The following is a 15,211-nucleotide window of genomic DNA, read 5'->3' as shown; positions in this document are numbered from 1 at the left end:
CTGTGGTTTATTCAGATTCCAAGGTAGCATAATCAACCTCTCTAAATATACTATTCAAGTAAAATCAACTGGGCATTACATACTTCTTCAAAGATCCAATTAAAGATGGCGGAGTTATTCAATTCAGTTTACATTTATTTTATTATTGATTCAATTTACTGTACCTCTGGCCCTTCCTCCTCAAGGTGCCCAGGGTGGCAGACACAGCAATGGTAAGGCATTTAGAAATAGAAATAGAAAAACAGTTAAAAGCATTCTCTCAACCAGTGATCTCTTGGATGCCTGCCCAACTTCCACAAGGTCGGCCTACTTAATTTGCGAACCAAAGCCTAGCACTTTTCTGAATTTTGTAATGCAGTTGCCAAGAAAGATCTATGAATATGAGTATATTTGGATAAAGTGTGCATAAAAATGCATGTATTCATGAAAATGTTAAACTGCATTATATTTAGAGAAATGGTTTTATTTTATTTTTTAAATGTGCACAGGTGGCGCTGTGGGTTAAACCACAGAGTCTAGGGCTTGCCGATCAGAAGGTCGGCGGTTCAAATCCCCATGACAGGGTGAGCTCCCGTTCCTTGCTCCCTGCTCCTGCCAACCCAGCAGTTTGAAAGCACGTCAAAGTGCAAGTAGATAAATAGGTACCGCTCCGGCAGGAAGGCAAACGGCGTTTCTGTGCGCTGCTCTGGTTCGCCAGAAGCGGCTTAGTCATGCTGGCCACATGAGCCAGAAGCTGTACGCCAGCTCCCTCAGCCAATAAAGCGAGATGAGTGCCGCAATCCCAGAGTCGGCCATGACTGGACCTAATGGTCAGGGTTCCCTTTTCCTTTACCTTTACATACAGAAATATGTATATTGGGATAAATGTGGAAATGTAGAGAACTGAAGATGGGAAAATCAGAAACCGGGTGAGACCAAAATTGACAGATTCTCCCAACCCTAGATCCAATGCAGAGCAGGGGAGGAGGAAATAGACATAAACTGTAAGAAGGCACAATGACACCCTCAGGATTTTTAAGCATTTGCCTCTCCCTCTGTCTCCGTCTCTTCAAGTTTCTCACAGAACAAACAAACCCACCAAGTAGCCAGCAGCTACTTTGAAAATCCCCATAAATGAATTCCTTAATGAAGTGACACTGATTCTACAGCCCTTTCCAAACTATTCCACAGAACTACTGTACCATAACTATCAAGCTGCAGAAATAAAGTTAAAAGGAAATGGAAACAGCACAACACACAGTAATAACCCAGGAGACAGTAATTAGGAAATCAAATGAGGGGGGAAAGACAGAACCAGGCAAAAACCTTAAAATCAGTTAGCATACCAAGGGTTATCAAAGAAATATTAAATATTAATCAAGCATAGTGTATGAGAATGTGCATATATTAAAAGCTTGTTTTTAAAACGCTTCTCTTTTATACAAACACTATCCTTGATTAATGGTATCAGTCGGTCTCGTATCATTAAATTGGCTGGCTGAATAGAAAACCGTTTAGATACTGGCTTGCTCATAGATCTGCAATGGGATCTGGAAGGCAGCAGAAAGAACTGCACATTTGTATCACTCGTAGGTAATATCCCACACGTGCTGTGTATCACATAACTTGGATAGGCTTCTGGCACCTTAAAAGACTAGCAACTTTAATTATGGCTTAAGCTCCCTTCATTAGATGCATCTGATGAAATTTAGCCCACAAAAGTTTATGCCATGGTAACGTTTGTTAGACTTTAAGGGGCCGCAAGGCTCATTGCTGTTTTCCTGCAGCAGACTAACACAGCTAACCTTCTGGGAATCACAACATGCATAAGTGTTTGCATTTGTGATGCTATTTGTGCAATGTCTGCTGCAAGAAACAATTTAATCAGGATTTCCGCCCATTAAAGAAAGGGTAAAGACCACCCCTAGGCATGTTTACTCATAAGTAAGTTCCATGTTACTCAATAAGGCATATTCCTAGTTGAGTATACCTATACACACTTACCTGAGAGTAAGTCCCATAGAATTCAGCAGGCATTACTTTAGAGTAGAGGTGTATAGGAATTGCAGTCAGCCAATTAACAGAATTTGGGGGAATTGCTTCCGAGTCAAAATAATGGTTTTAAAGAAAAGAGCATTCTTTCTTTGTTTTTAGATGATGCAGGCAGTAGAAGAGATAGTCTTTCCTGAAAAGCATGCATGCAATCACCAGTGGTTTTCATAAGTTTCTTACACAATGAAACTATTACTATATGAACGCACATACCAATGAAATTTTAAGATAAAATAGCGGGTGTGAAGAGTGTTGAGGTGGTGCCACTTTTTGATCTTACAAAGACCAATGGTAGAAATATTGATTGTCCCATTTCCCCATATTTTGCTACTTTTCACATCATAAGGATGGCGGTTTTGAATTCTGTATTCTCTTTTGGGGATTCCCCCCCTTTTTTTTATTCAAGTAAGATGCTTATATACGCCAATAACACACAAGAATCAAACAAAAAACTCAAAACAACAAAACTGAATGAAAACTAATATTAAGCAAACACACAAGAAGTACAAATCTGACTTGTTTCATTCACACTCCCTGCAAAAATGAATTTATTACTGTTGGTGTTGGAGAAGGGGTAGTAACATTTTTAAAAGATTTGCTTTGTTTATAAATATAAGGATATTGTCTTTGAGGTCATTCGTGGGGAAATGTTTAGGCATGGGAAACTATCATTTTTGAAAAATAGTACTGAAAAGAAGAAAACTGGGGTGGGGGGAACACTGCATTTGCTCAAAAGCAAACTAATTAATGCTATCTGATTATATAAATAAGGAGAAATAGTAAACTCACAGTACCGAACTAAAGCTGCAGACACGCTGGAGTGCTTCAGTCCATAGCAGGATGCTGTTACTACATATAGTCAATAAAACTGAAGTCAAGTCAACAATGCAACAATATGGCTATTAGGAAAACCAGAGCGTGTGCACATTACACAACAATTACAAGGCTGTGCATTGATCTGTATATTAATCAGATTTATAACAATGGGCTATTTTGTTCTCCCTCAAGCCTACAATAATAATAAAAAAACTACTAGGTTATGAATTGCAACATGACTTAAAATTCCTTGTTGATCACAGCTGAGTAACTGGGTAATCAGCTGTAAAAAAGATAGGATGAAAGGAAATTAATCAAATTCAACACAATAATTACTACACAGCTCTTCTCCCTTAAATAAATTTAGTGGGCTAAAATGATAGGAGAAAGGGAAGCGGTTTACTTATTTGTTTTTAAAGATGGCCCTATCTGAGGACTATCCCTGCCTCCGGGTCTGGTCCTGTCCGGACGGATACTAGAATCAGCAAGGGATACCCACATAGCCTGAAGGTGCTGCTGTGCAATGCCAGGTCAATGATTCATAAGACCACTGCCATCCATGACTTGATCATGGATGGAGGATTTGACCTGGCTTGTGTAACAGAGACTTGGTTGGGTGAAGCAGATGGGCCTGTTCTTGCCGCTGCTTGTCCACCAGGTTTCTCTTACGCACAGCAACCCAGGCCTTGTGGGCGGGGAGGGGGGGTTGCAGTGATTTTTAGGAAGTCATTAGTTTGCACCAGGCGTCCTATTGGGAAGACCCAGTTCTCTGAGTGCATGTTCTGGAAGTTGGGCAATAGGGGCAGTACAGGATTCCTTTTGGTGTACCGACCTCCCCGCTGCACCAAGGATTCCCTGCCCGAGCTGCTTCAGGTCGTGGCGGATGTTCTCCTGGAGACACCTAGTTTGGTTGTCCTAGGGGATTTTAATATCCATGCCGACACAACCTTACAAGGGGCCGCTCGGGACTTCGTGGAAAGCATGGCCTCCATGGGGCTGTCCCTGAATAAGTTTGGCCCAACCCATAGCCGCGGACATGCCTTGGACCTGGTGTTTACCTCCATGGATGTTGGTGTTCTGACACTAAGTAAAAGCGAAACAAAAGAAGTGCCATGGTCAGACCACTTCCTGGTGCAACTTGACTTCTCCGCGACCCTTCCCCTCTGCAGGGAGGTGGGACCAATTCGGATGGTCCGCCCCCGCCACCTAATGGATCCAAATGGTTTCCAGAGAGTGGTAGGGGATGCTTTATCCCATGTTGATGGCCTTTCAGCTGATTCCCTGGTGGCCCGCTGGAATGCGGAGTTAACCAGGGCTATTGACTGTTTGGCTCCGAAGCGCCCTCTCCGATTGCATGGAGCCCGGACAGCCCCGTGGTTTTCCATGGATCTGAGGGCAATGAAACAATCGTTGAGACGGCTAGAGCGCCGGTGGCGGATGACCCATTCTGAAGCTGACCGGACACAGGTTAGAGCTCAGTGTCGAGCCTACCAAGTGGCGGTAGCGACGGCGAAGAAGGCTTTCTTCGCCGCCTCTATTGCATCTGCAGAAAACAGCAGCAGGAGACTTTTTCAGGTGGTCCGCAATTTAGCGGAACCACCTGCCACATCGGGGCCCAGTACGGGCCACATGATCTCCTGCAATGATTTTGCAAAGTTTTTTGCAGATAAAGTCGCTCAGATTCGGGAAGAGGTAGACGCCACCGTGGGAGCAGGGCCGGGGCGGGAGAGTGCTAGAGTCCTGTCTAGTCAAATTGTGTGGGATCAATTCCAATCTGTTACCTCCGAGGATGTGGACAGGCTGCTTGGACGAGTGAAACCAACCACCTGTCTCCTTGATCCTTGCCCATCCTGGCTTATAAAAGCTAGCCGGGAAGGGCTGGGCGATGGGCTTCGTGGGGTGGTGAATGCTTCCCTCCGTGAGGGAGCCTTCCCAGACCCGCTGAAAGAGGCGGTTATTAAACCGCTTCTTAAAAAACCATCTTTAGATGCGGCCACGATGGCCAACTATCGCCCAGTCTCAAATCTTCCATTCTTGGGCAAGGTGATTGAGCGAGTGGTTGCTGAACAACTCCAGGCACGCCTGGAAGAAGCGGACCATTTGGATCCCTTCCAATCGGGATTCAGGCCTCATCACGGGACTGAAACTGCCTTGGTCGCACTGGTTGATGATCTCCGGCGGGCTAGGGACAAAGGTGAGAGCTGTTTCCTAGTTCTGCTGGATCTCTCAGCGGCGTTTGATACCATCGACCATAACATCCTTCTGGACCGTCTTGAGGGGCTGGGAGCTGGGGGCACTGTCATACAGTGGTTCCGCTCCTTCCTCCTGGGCCGTGTTCAGAAAGTGGTGGTGGGGGATGAGTGTTCAGACCCCTGGGCTCTCACTTGTGGGGTGCCTCAGGGTTCTGTCCTCTCCCCCATGCTTTTCAACATCTACATGCAGCCGCTGGGAGAGATCATCAGGGGGTTTGGGCTGGGTGTTCATCAGTATGCGGATGATACCCAGCTCTACCTCTCTTTCAAATCAGAACCAGTGAAGGCGGTGACGGTCCTGTGTGAGTGTCTGGAGGCGGTTGGAGGATGGATGGCGGCAAACAGATTGAGATTGAATCCTGACAAGACAGAAGTACTGTTTCTGGGGGACAGGAGGCGGGCAGGTGTGGGGGATTCCCTGGTCCTGAATGGGGTAACCGTGCCCCTGAAGGACCAGGTGCGCAGCCTGGGAGTCATTTTGGACTCACAGCTGTCCATGGAGGCACAGGTTAAATCCGTGTCCAGGGCAGCTGTGTACCAGCTCCATCTGGTACGTAGGCTGAGACCCTATCTGCCCGCGGACTGCCTTGCCAGAGTGGTGCATGCTCTGGTTATCTCCCGCTTGGACTACTGCAATGCGCTCTACGTGGGGCTACCTTTGAAGGTGACCCGGAAACTACAACTAATCCAGAATGCAGCAGCCAGACTGGTGACTGGGAACGGCCGCCGAGACCATATAACACCGGTCTTGAAAGACCTACATTGGCTCCCAGTACGTTTCCGAGCACAATTCAAAGTGTTGGTGCTGACCTTTAAAGCCCTAAACGGCCTCGGTCCAGTATACCTGAAGGAGCGTCTCCACCTCCATCGTTCTATCCGGACACTGAGGTCCAGCACCGAGGGCCTTCTGGCGGTTCCCTCACTACGAGAAGCTAAGTTACAGGGAACCAGGCAGAGGGCCTTCTCAGTAGTGGCGCCCTCCCTGTGGAACGCCCTCCCACCAGATGTCAAAGAGAACAACAACTACCAGACTTTTAGAAGACATCTGAAGGCAGCCCTGTTTAGGGAAGCTTTTAATGTTTGATGTATCATTGTATTTTAATATTCTTTTGGAAGCCGCCCAGAGTGGCTGGGGAAACCCAGCCAGATGGGCGGGGTATAAATAATAAATTATTATTATTATTATTATTATTATTATTATTATAAGCCAGTGTCCTGTTGCTTCCAGGCTGATGCAGCTTCCTTATCCTGGACAAGTAAATACCATCCATACAGCTAGAACTTTCAGTGAAATGGGATCAGTTATACAATAATAATATTTTTATAAATAAATAAATAAGTAAATCGTATGATATAGGCTAAAAGACCTAATGAGTCCACTGTTGGAATGTGAGAAAAGGAGTGAAGGTCATCTCATGCGAGTGCAAGCAAATATTTCTGGCGGATCTGCCCATTAAACAGTTACATGTTGGTACAACCAGGAGAGGAAACCCGACCCTCCAGAACCAAGGGGTCTGGAAATGGCTCTCCTCGCTTCCAATACGCCCTGCTGCAACTTGAGCCCAAACTCAGATGGCAGATCACCACAACCTCCGAATTGGCAACCCATTAAATGGATTTCACACGACACCCAGCACTGTAGCCTTTCCCCAGTAACTCCATAGAAATGAGGCCATTACTTGGGACTTGGGTCTCACAGCAAGGAGTGATGGCTCATTTGGATCCAGTGCTGTTTCTCTAGAAAAAGAGGTGCTGGAGCTCACCATGAACACCTCCCTCATTCTCTTAGAATGGCAATGGTGCCTACCTGAGAGGTGTCAGAACAGAATTCTGGCAAGTTTCTGGCTGGGGGAAAAGCCCTGATTGGATCACTGGTAAGTCAAAAGAAACAAGTGGGCTTTGAAAATGGACCTGGCACAAAGAGAAAGACTGGGAGTTTTCCACTAGGTTGTCCTCCCCTTCTTTTAGCTTGGGCTCTTCTTCTGAGAGCTGTGCACAGCACCGTCATCTGATTTGGTGTGAGACCAGTTAGACCCAAACTGAATCCTGGGCTTTGCACAGTGTTTAATTAGGGTTTAGAACCCTGATTAAGCATGCAGTTGGGAGGAGGAGAGGGTCTGGGTGGGCCTGGTCTGACTCAGGGCTATCGGAGGCAGCCTACTCCAGCCAAATCTTTAAACCAACAGCCTTCTGGTTAACACCGCTGGGGGACTCATTTTGCCACATATTAACCTTCTCATAAGGCCATCTGACAAGAGGGATGGACAAATCTGCCAGTTTCAGTTTCTGATGCTCAGTTCCCCACATTTTCAAATCAGTTTGCTATACATTTGTATGCAGATTTGCACATGTGTGCAAAGCATTTTCTCCTAATATGATGCATTTTTGTATGTTATTTTCACTTCTCTGTGCATTTTTATGCACACTTTACCCCAGTATGTGCATTTTTGTACATAATACCTGGCTGGAGAATTGCATTACAAAATTCAGAGCAATGGGAATTTTGTAGGATCACTTTTTTTCTAGAAAGTGCAAAATGGGTAAGTTCACCTTTAAATGTGAACTGAATCATATTTCTTCCCCACCCCTATCTAAAAATGCTCTTTCCCATCCAACTTCCCTACCAGGTTAACTGGTATCAACTAAGGAGATAGTTCTTACAATTATACCCCTCCCATTACTGAATGCCTTCCCAAAGGAGGCTTGCCTGGTGCCAAGGTTCTTTCTTCTGGAGATCAGGCAAAAGCATTTCTATTTCTTAATTGTTCATCATTTTCTCTCTGCTTTTTCATTTTTCACTGGCATATGTTTCTGGCTTTTTGTGTTTCCACTCTGAAATCAATTTAATGAATATGTTTTAAATAAACAAACATACATACAAAGCCCTTTTTATTAAAAAAAAAGCCAAGATTTAAAATACATTTGTTCAACCTTTGAAATACATTTCCATAACCTGGCAGAAACATTGGCCCAATCTTTAAATATTTATCTTTGAATTCCCATGCTTGTATGTATTTAGGAATGTTTTCATAAATGCATCAATAACTGTCTTGTATGGCTCATTAAGGCAGCTTTTTATCCTTTAGTGTGATCGCGCAGTTTACAGCTGCATGTGAATCACTTTTATAGGCATCCATTAAGCATGCCCTTCAAACTGCAATTATTTGTCAGATTTTTGTATCTACTTGAGCAGTCACGAAAGAAATGAGTGCTGAACAGACACACAAGCACTTGGAAGCCAAAACTGGCCCACTTCCAGCAGTGCATTTTCTCCTCTAGCTACCACAACTACATAGTAGAACAGATGTTCTCAACTGATCAGCTTGGCCAAGCGAATCTATGTGGGTTCAAACACTATTGAGGAGAAATTAGATCCAGACCTGAAATAAACATTTCGTATCTGGTAGGAGCCTTGTCCAGAGTAAGATCAAACTTGAAATTGGCATCCCCCCCCCCCCGCTCAGTGTAATTAATTGAATGATGCACATTGTGAACAGCAGTGGGAATATGCATAGTATACACAGAGACAGAAAAATGTGGCCTCATGATTCGCAGCACGAACTAGCCATTGGTTAATCTTCAGTTTGCCCACAATCTTTGGGTGGACTTTAGTGACACTGTTGATGTTTACTTTAAGTATCTGCATTGTTTTCTGTCCTTGTACTACTAATTGTATGATTATCTGGATTTCTTTCAATGTGCAACCAGGTCTGGAATTGTATTTGCAATGAAACGCTAGCAACAAATGTTTTAAAATAATAAATTACCTCTCTGGGTGTTCTCAGGTGAAACATGCCCTCTTAGCCTGTAATCTGCTGTACAGGAATAATAATATAGGTCTAGGTTACAGGCCGATTGCAAGGTTTTGTTTTTCCTCAGAAAGTAAAGCACTTGAACTAATTCAGAAACCATGATGCCATTATTTCGTTGTGCTTTATTATGAATGAGCTTGGTTTGATTACCAGGGATGCCAAGATCTGCCCTCTGGTTTATGCCTGTCTCTCCCACTGCTACACGAGAGGAAGTTCTGCCAAGTGCAGGGTACCTCCGAAAGCACAGTTTGGTGGGAGAGGACAGCAACTTTAAGCAAAGCTTGACACAATCATAACTAGCCCAGTGGAGCTTGTAAAGACTGTAATAATAAAAAAACTCAAACAAGCTAACCTACTGTATGGGCCGCAACAGAAACACCATCAACTCATCCCCAGATATTTTTAATCTATCCAAACACACACTGATCCAGAAACATAACTATGTAGTTTCATGAGGCCTCTCCTGTTTCACAAAATTCACACAGATGGTGCAGTCCTCTGGTGACCTAAAAGTTTTCCCCTCACCTTAAACTCAAGGGATACCCCATTGTAACTTGAACGTACCACAAGAGTCTGCATTCTTTTTACTGCCACCTGCAAAGGTGATCTCCCTGAAAGCAAGCTTCATCCACTAAGCATCCAAAATAGGACAAAATATGTTTTATTAGCTCTTTTGAAATTGGGCAAATATGTCCCACCATAGCAACTGTCGGGAAACCCCACTTTCAGCAGTGGCATCTTTGATACCTCCAAGAGAATTCTTGTTTATGTAAATAGGCAATAAAGATCGATGTTTGCATGTGTGGGATACTAAATTGCCACATGATGCTCTCATGGGGCTCATGGGATGTTGAGTCTATTTTTCAAAACAAACATGAGTGCCAAACAACTCTCCATCTAGTTTATATATCATGGATATAATATGATCTATAAATGGGGGGCATGACAAAAACAGATGTTTTTGCTAATTTAAACCACTCTGTGAACAATTTTAGAAACAACAGCACCAGACATCTCTCTGGGGAAGATGGTTGGAGACAGTACAGTGGTACCTCGGGTTACATACGCTTCAGGTTACATACGCTTCAGGTTACAGACTCCGCTAACCCAGAAACAGTGCTTCAGGTTAAGAACTTTGCTTCAGGATGAGAACAGAAATTGTGCTCCGGCGGCACGGCAGCAGCAGAAGGCCCCATTAGCTAAAGTGGTGCTTCAGGTTAAGAACAGTTTCAGGTTTAAGAACGGACCTTCGGAACGAATTAAATACTTAACCCGAGGTACCACTGTATGGGCTGAGCAAAGAGGGACAGGAGTGCAGCAGATTATACTACACACTCAGGAAATAGTTCATTTGTAAAACACAGATAAGAGTCAAGGTCAGGCAATGGTACAAGAAAAGTCAATGATACAATAGTATCCAGAAAAAAGTAAATTATATGGACAAATGAATTCATATGATTAATGGCATGTTCTGCATATTTTGACATGCTGCTAGAGAAATCAATATAATTCCGTTCCCCGAGTTGAATCTCACTATTTTAAAAGGCAGAAAAGGTTGAGGGTGACAAGGCATTAGAGCCGTTTTTTATGGTTGCCATTGTGGATGTATGTCATATGCCAATTGCTTTCCTCAGCCCCACAAACATTATATATATGAATGCCTCGGTGTTGTACGTCTCTCTACTAAATACCATCAAATGTTGTCTTATTAATACAAAATCCAACGATGATTAATGTTATGAATATCAAAGGAATTTATAATGACTCCCCACTTATGTCAAGGCACTGGTGTAATTAACTTGTGCACTGTGTTTGCATTATAAAATTAACATAGAGGGAGCCAAAGATCACTTGGGTGTTAACATTGCTTTTTAGTTCTATTGGACAATGACAGCACAATTAATCTAGAGAAAATGGTTTACAAGTAAAGCAAAGAATGAGGCTGCATGAATAAATGCTGGGCAAAAAAAAAAAAAGGTAGGGAAAGTATATGTATACCGTAAGGAACGAGAATTCATTCTAAAGGGTTTTTAAATAGTGTATTTTAAATTGCTGTGACCTGTCCTGGGACCTTATGGCTTGGTTAGAAATCGCTACGATCATCATTATGATGTCCTCCAAACTCCACTGTGCATACTCACATCAACACTGCACTACACTGGAGCAGCAAGCAATGATTTGCAGCCATGGTGCTCTGTCTCCTGCCTACCTTATTGCCCTTCTGGATCCACAGTGAAGAAGCTCAAATCTATGCAGAAGCAAGGCAGCTGGCTTACCTGACAGACATTACTAATTGTGCCTTCTCTGCGAGATGACAGACTTACAACGTGGAGAGGCAGATTTCCGGCAAGTTGAATGCATAGGTACAACATGCCTTAAAAACAGAAACCTGTGAGACTCACTAGTGTTATGGCTAGCTAATTTTATACACTTGATGTAAAACAGCATAAAACACCCTAATAGGGCTAGATAGTTATCTATCGAAACTTAATACCACACAGTAAAATTTACAGGCAGTGTGAAGCCAGAAAAGCAAGGAAAAATAAACTCTGTATACGTTAGTGAAACCTAATATTCACTGTATAGCTGCCATCCCATCAATGTCATTGTTAAGTTCAGTGGGCATTAATGTTCTTAATTTATGAATCCCTTTTGTAATTTATTGTATCATTATTTTGCTTGAGCTTGCATCTGTTCTGTGCACCAAAATCCCAAATGTCTCTCATCATACTTGCCATTCTGGAAGTGCTTAACCACAGAGACTTGAACTTTAGCAGTTTGCGCAGAGATGTTATGCTCACTGATAAGAGTCTTAGCAGTGTGTGTGGTCATTCCCAGGTAGCCATGGGCACTGTGTGATATTCATCACAGGAATAGCTCAGGAATAAAGCATCTGCTTCACAAGGAAAATGTCCTGGGTTCAGCACTTGGAATTTCAGGTTGGGCTGGAGAGGGCCCTGCCAAAGCCACTGCCAATCAGCATAGATGCGCCAACGGTCTGGCTCAGTGTAATGCAGCTTCTTATGCTCCTTTGATGTTCCATGTGAAAACAAAATATCAGATCAAATATTTTGCATTGTTACTGGACTTAACATCTTGATTTTACTGAAGTTAGAGCATGCAGCGCAATTTCCACATGACCTTTGCTTGTGTTTCTGCCAAAGGTTCTAACAGAATCTGGTGGTTTCCCCCCCTTCATCTTGCAAACACGTCTTCCACATTTTTTTGAAGAGCAAACAGAGGGCTTTCCCCACATCTGGGGATATTCTCCAAAACGTACCAAAATGTCTTAATGACTGCCTTGATCTGAATACTGAACCTTAATGTAATAACACTTATCATTTAATTGGTTTCGTTTCTTTTGTACTCTGGGCTGAAGCAAAGCTGCTCTGTCCACATTTTTGGATATGAGTAGTGCCTATTTAAAAGCCTTTGTAGGATATCCCTGATCAAGAAATTGTTTTATCAACAGGCTAAAATGTTAATTAGTGTTCAAAGCATCCCCTGTCCCCAGAAAAAAACTATGTTGAACAAAACAAAAAAATTCATTCAAGCACCTGGAGTGTCTTCAGACATTCAATTCTTCACATTCAAGTGGGCTTGCAAGTGGCGCTGGCTGTTTCATCTGATGCCTAGAAAAGATCACTACATGTTAATACATGTGAAGCACTTTCTATATGGGACCATATGGTGAAGGATGGGTTTAGAACTAATAATTAACTAATAGTTCACTTTGGAAATACAAAAGGCACCCAGATTCTCTGAGAGGGGCGAGGGTTCCAGTGCCTACTCTGGTCCCCCCGCCCCCTGTGGAATCAGGAGACATCTAGCATTTTGTGATATCTGGTTTATTTACACACACATATAGGCGAAGCACAGGAAAATATGCAACAGAATTGACATCCTAGCTCTCCATCCTATTTCTTGGGTATGGCTTGCACCCTGAAGATGCTTCCACTGAGATCCATTTTGCTTGCTAACCTGCAGCCTCAACCTCTCCTGACTGAAACAATTCCATCTGCTTTTGTTCATATAATCAGCACATTCCACAGCTGACAGGAGGGCTGCAAAGTAACCTCTCTTTCTTCTTCCGGAAGGGTCCAGCTCAAGAAAGCAAGCTTCATTACAAGGAAAAGTACTTGACCACTTTCCAAGCTGTCAAATTTATCTCCCACAGTTTGGTTCTTTGAGCTTCCTCCTGTCCAAACCTCTGTCTTATACTATCAGAAAAAACTGGGCTGGAAAGGTGTCCTGTGAGTTCATCCAGCTCAACCCCTAATCCCATTGTAATAGTGTTTTCATCTCATCATCACTGAACAGTACTAAGAGTTATTATCAATACAGGAGGAGCCCAATGCAGCTTTTTAGTGGATGCTCCTTTGAAAGACTTTCAACTTATCTTAGCTGGATGGAAAAACCCAGCTCTTCAACTGTGATTTTTGCTAGCTGTCCTGTGTATTCAAACAGAAAGAGAGGCTATAAATCCAGCAAGTAAACAAATAAAAGTGTTGGATAGCATGCTGAATGGAAAAAGGCAGTGCCACCTGAAACTAGATAAACAGAAAACCTCTAAAAGTAGACAAATGTTAGTAAATGTGTGAAAATGAGCCTAAAAGATTTTGCCATCCTTTAGACAAGGATTTGGTCGTAACACATAAGGGCCTTCTCTGAAGTCTTCCATTAATTGATAACACACCATTTCTGACCTACACCAAATGGCTTGGTCTGGCAACAATTAATATACCATTTCAGTCTTTAACAACACTTTAACCATAAACGATAAAAGTTTTCAATTAGCAAACATGAGCCTGCAGTTTCACATAAGCATAAATTTCACAGTACCTAAATGTAGAACAGTTGCACCCGCACAGAGTATCCTTAGATCTTTTCCAGAATCACAAACCAACAAAAATTGAGATGCCTGCTCATAGATAATCCATGGAGTTACACCCGGAAACAATGTTTATATATAATTTGCTTATGAGATGTCACGAGCATAAACTGTTAGAGCAGAATTGCTAAAATAGCTATGAAAAGGACCTACACCCTTTCCAGACAGCCAGGACAGGCTATTATAGAATGGTGATGCAGAAGTAGAACGAGGTGCTAGAACGAGGGAAGTTGGAAGGGAAGAATTCATAAATGGTGTCATGTGCATGGACTTATTGCTTATTACTTAATTCATCGTGTCTACAGCAGCAGTTTCAAAACTGGTAAGTAACCACGTATAAAGAACCTATCACAAACACAAAACCCTAAGCTAAATGCAGCAGCAAGATAGCTCTGCTTGTTTCCAAGATTATGAGAGTTAAATGGCCCCTTTTATATCTTTCTCTTGAGCAGCTGCACCATATCTGAGAAATCTTTTGTTTCTCAAACTATATAAAACCTCAGCAGCAAAGCATTTCTCATACTATATAAAATGATAGGTCATTTTTGCTGCTCCATAAAGAATCCAAAGAGGGTGGGGGGAATTAGCAATAGCAATAGCAAAGCAGTCCTTACCACACGCTCTCTTACTCAAAGGTTAGCGTGGTGACCCTGTGTTAAGGATGAGCTGGCTAAATTGGGACCTGCCATTATAATGTGAAATCAGAGGAAGTCAGTTTTTTGGCTTATAGCAGGGCTGGGGAGTATTTTTAAGCCCAGGGGCCACATTCTCTTCTATGCAACTTTCCGGGGGCCATGTGTCAGCATGACCAGAAGCAAGAGTGCGTTATGGTAATTTACTCAGATTACCATTCCCCATCCAGACAAGCAAGAAGCAATATCAGAGTTCAAGGATACACTGAGGCAAAAGGACTCAAGGAGGTTGCAAAGAAGGTCCAGTGAGGGATGTGGCCTCGTGAGAATGGGCGTGGGATGGTTCCAGTGAGCAAACACAGAAGGCTAGAGGGCCACATTTGCCCTCTGTGCATGATATTTCCCATTCCTGGATTATAGGTTGAAAATCTGACTGATCTGAAACTCAAGAGTGTGGTAGAAGAAGCCTTGAGGAGGGTCCAGGCTTCTGTTAGAGGTTTGAAGTGCATATAACATCAAGAAGAAACAAAGGCTTGGGTTCAGAAAGTCTCTTCTGCAAATAGAAGGGCTCCTTCCATTTGCAGAAGGGGCCGAGAGGCAGGAGAGGCTTCTGTCAGATACTGGAGTGATATTGTGCTTATTCCCCCTACAGCTCCCATGCCATACCCCACACTCCTCTGTAACTGCCCAGAGCAGATTTTTAAGGCGCAGCAGAGAAAATCATTGCCCTTGCTTGTTCCTCCACTGGGAGCATCCTGCAAGCAAATTTTGCCTCAC

General features: G+C 43.1%; 1 protein-coding gene across 1 annotated transcript; it reads left to right on the top strand.

Moving 5' to 3' along the window:
* Positions 1 to 4,245: 4,245 nt before the first annotated feature.
* On the top strand, positions 4,246 to 14,947 carry LOC308581474 (uncharacterized protein; the record flags this gene model as incomplete). The annotated part of the gene is made up of 3 exons (XM_081183884.1): positions 4,246 to 5,041; positions 5,375 to 5,556; positions 14,855 to 14,947. 3 exons carry the CDS (start codon positions 4,246 to 4,248, stop codon positions 14,945 to 14,947), a joined length of 1,071 nt encoding a protein of 356 aa, XP_081040010.1.
* Between the last annotated feature and the right edge of the window lie 264 nt (positions 14,948 to 15,211).

This window comes from Podarcis bocagei (assembly GCF_964188305.1).
Source record: "Podarcis bocagei genome assembly, chromosome: 2".
NCBI lineage: Eukaryota > Metazoa > Chordata > Lepidosauria > Squamata > Lacertidae > Podarcis > Podarcis bocagei.
The sequence above is the reverse complement of the archived record's forward strand: the minus strand, read 5'-3'. Positions and strand labels throughout refer to the sequence as shown.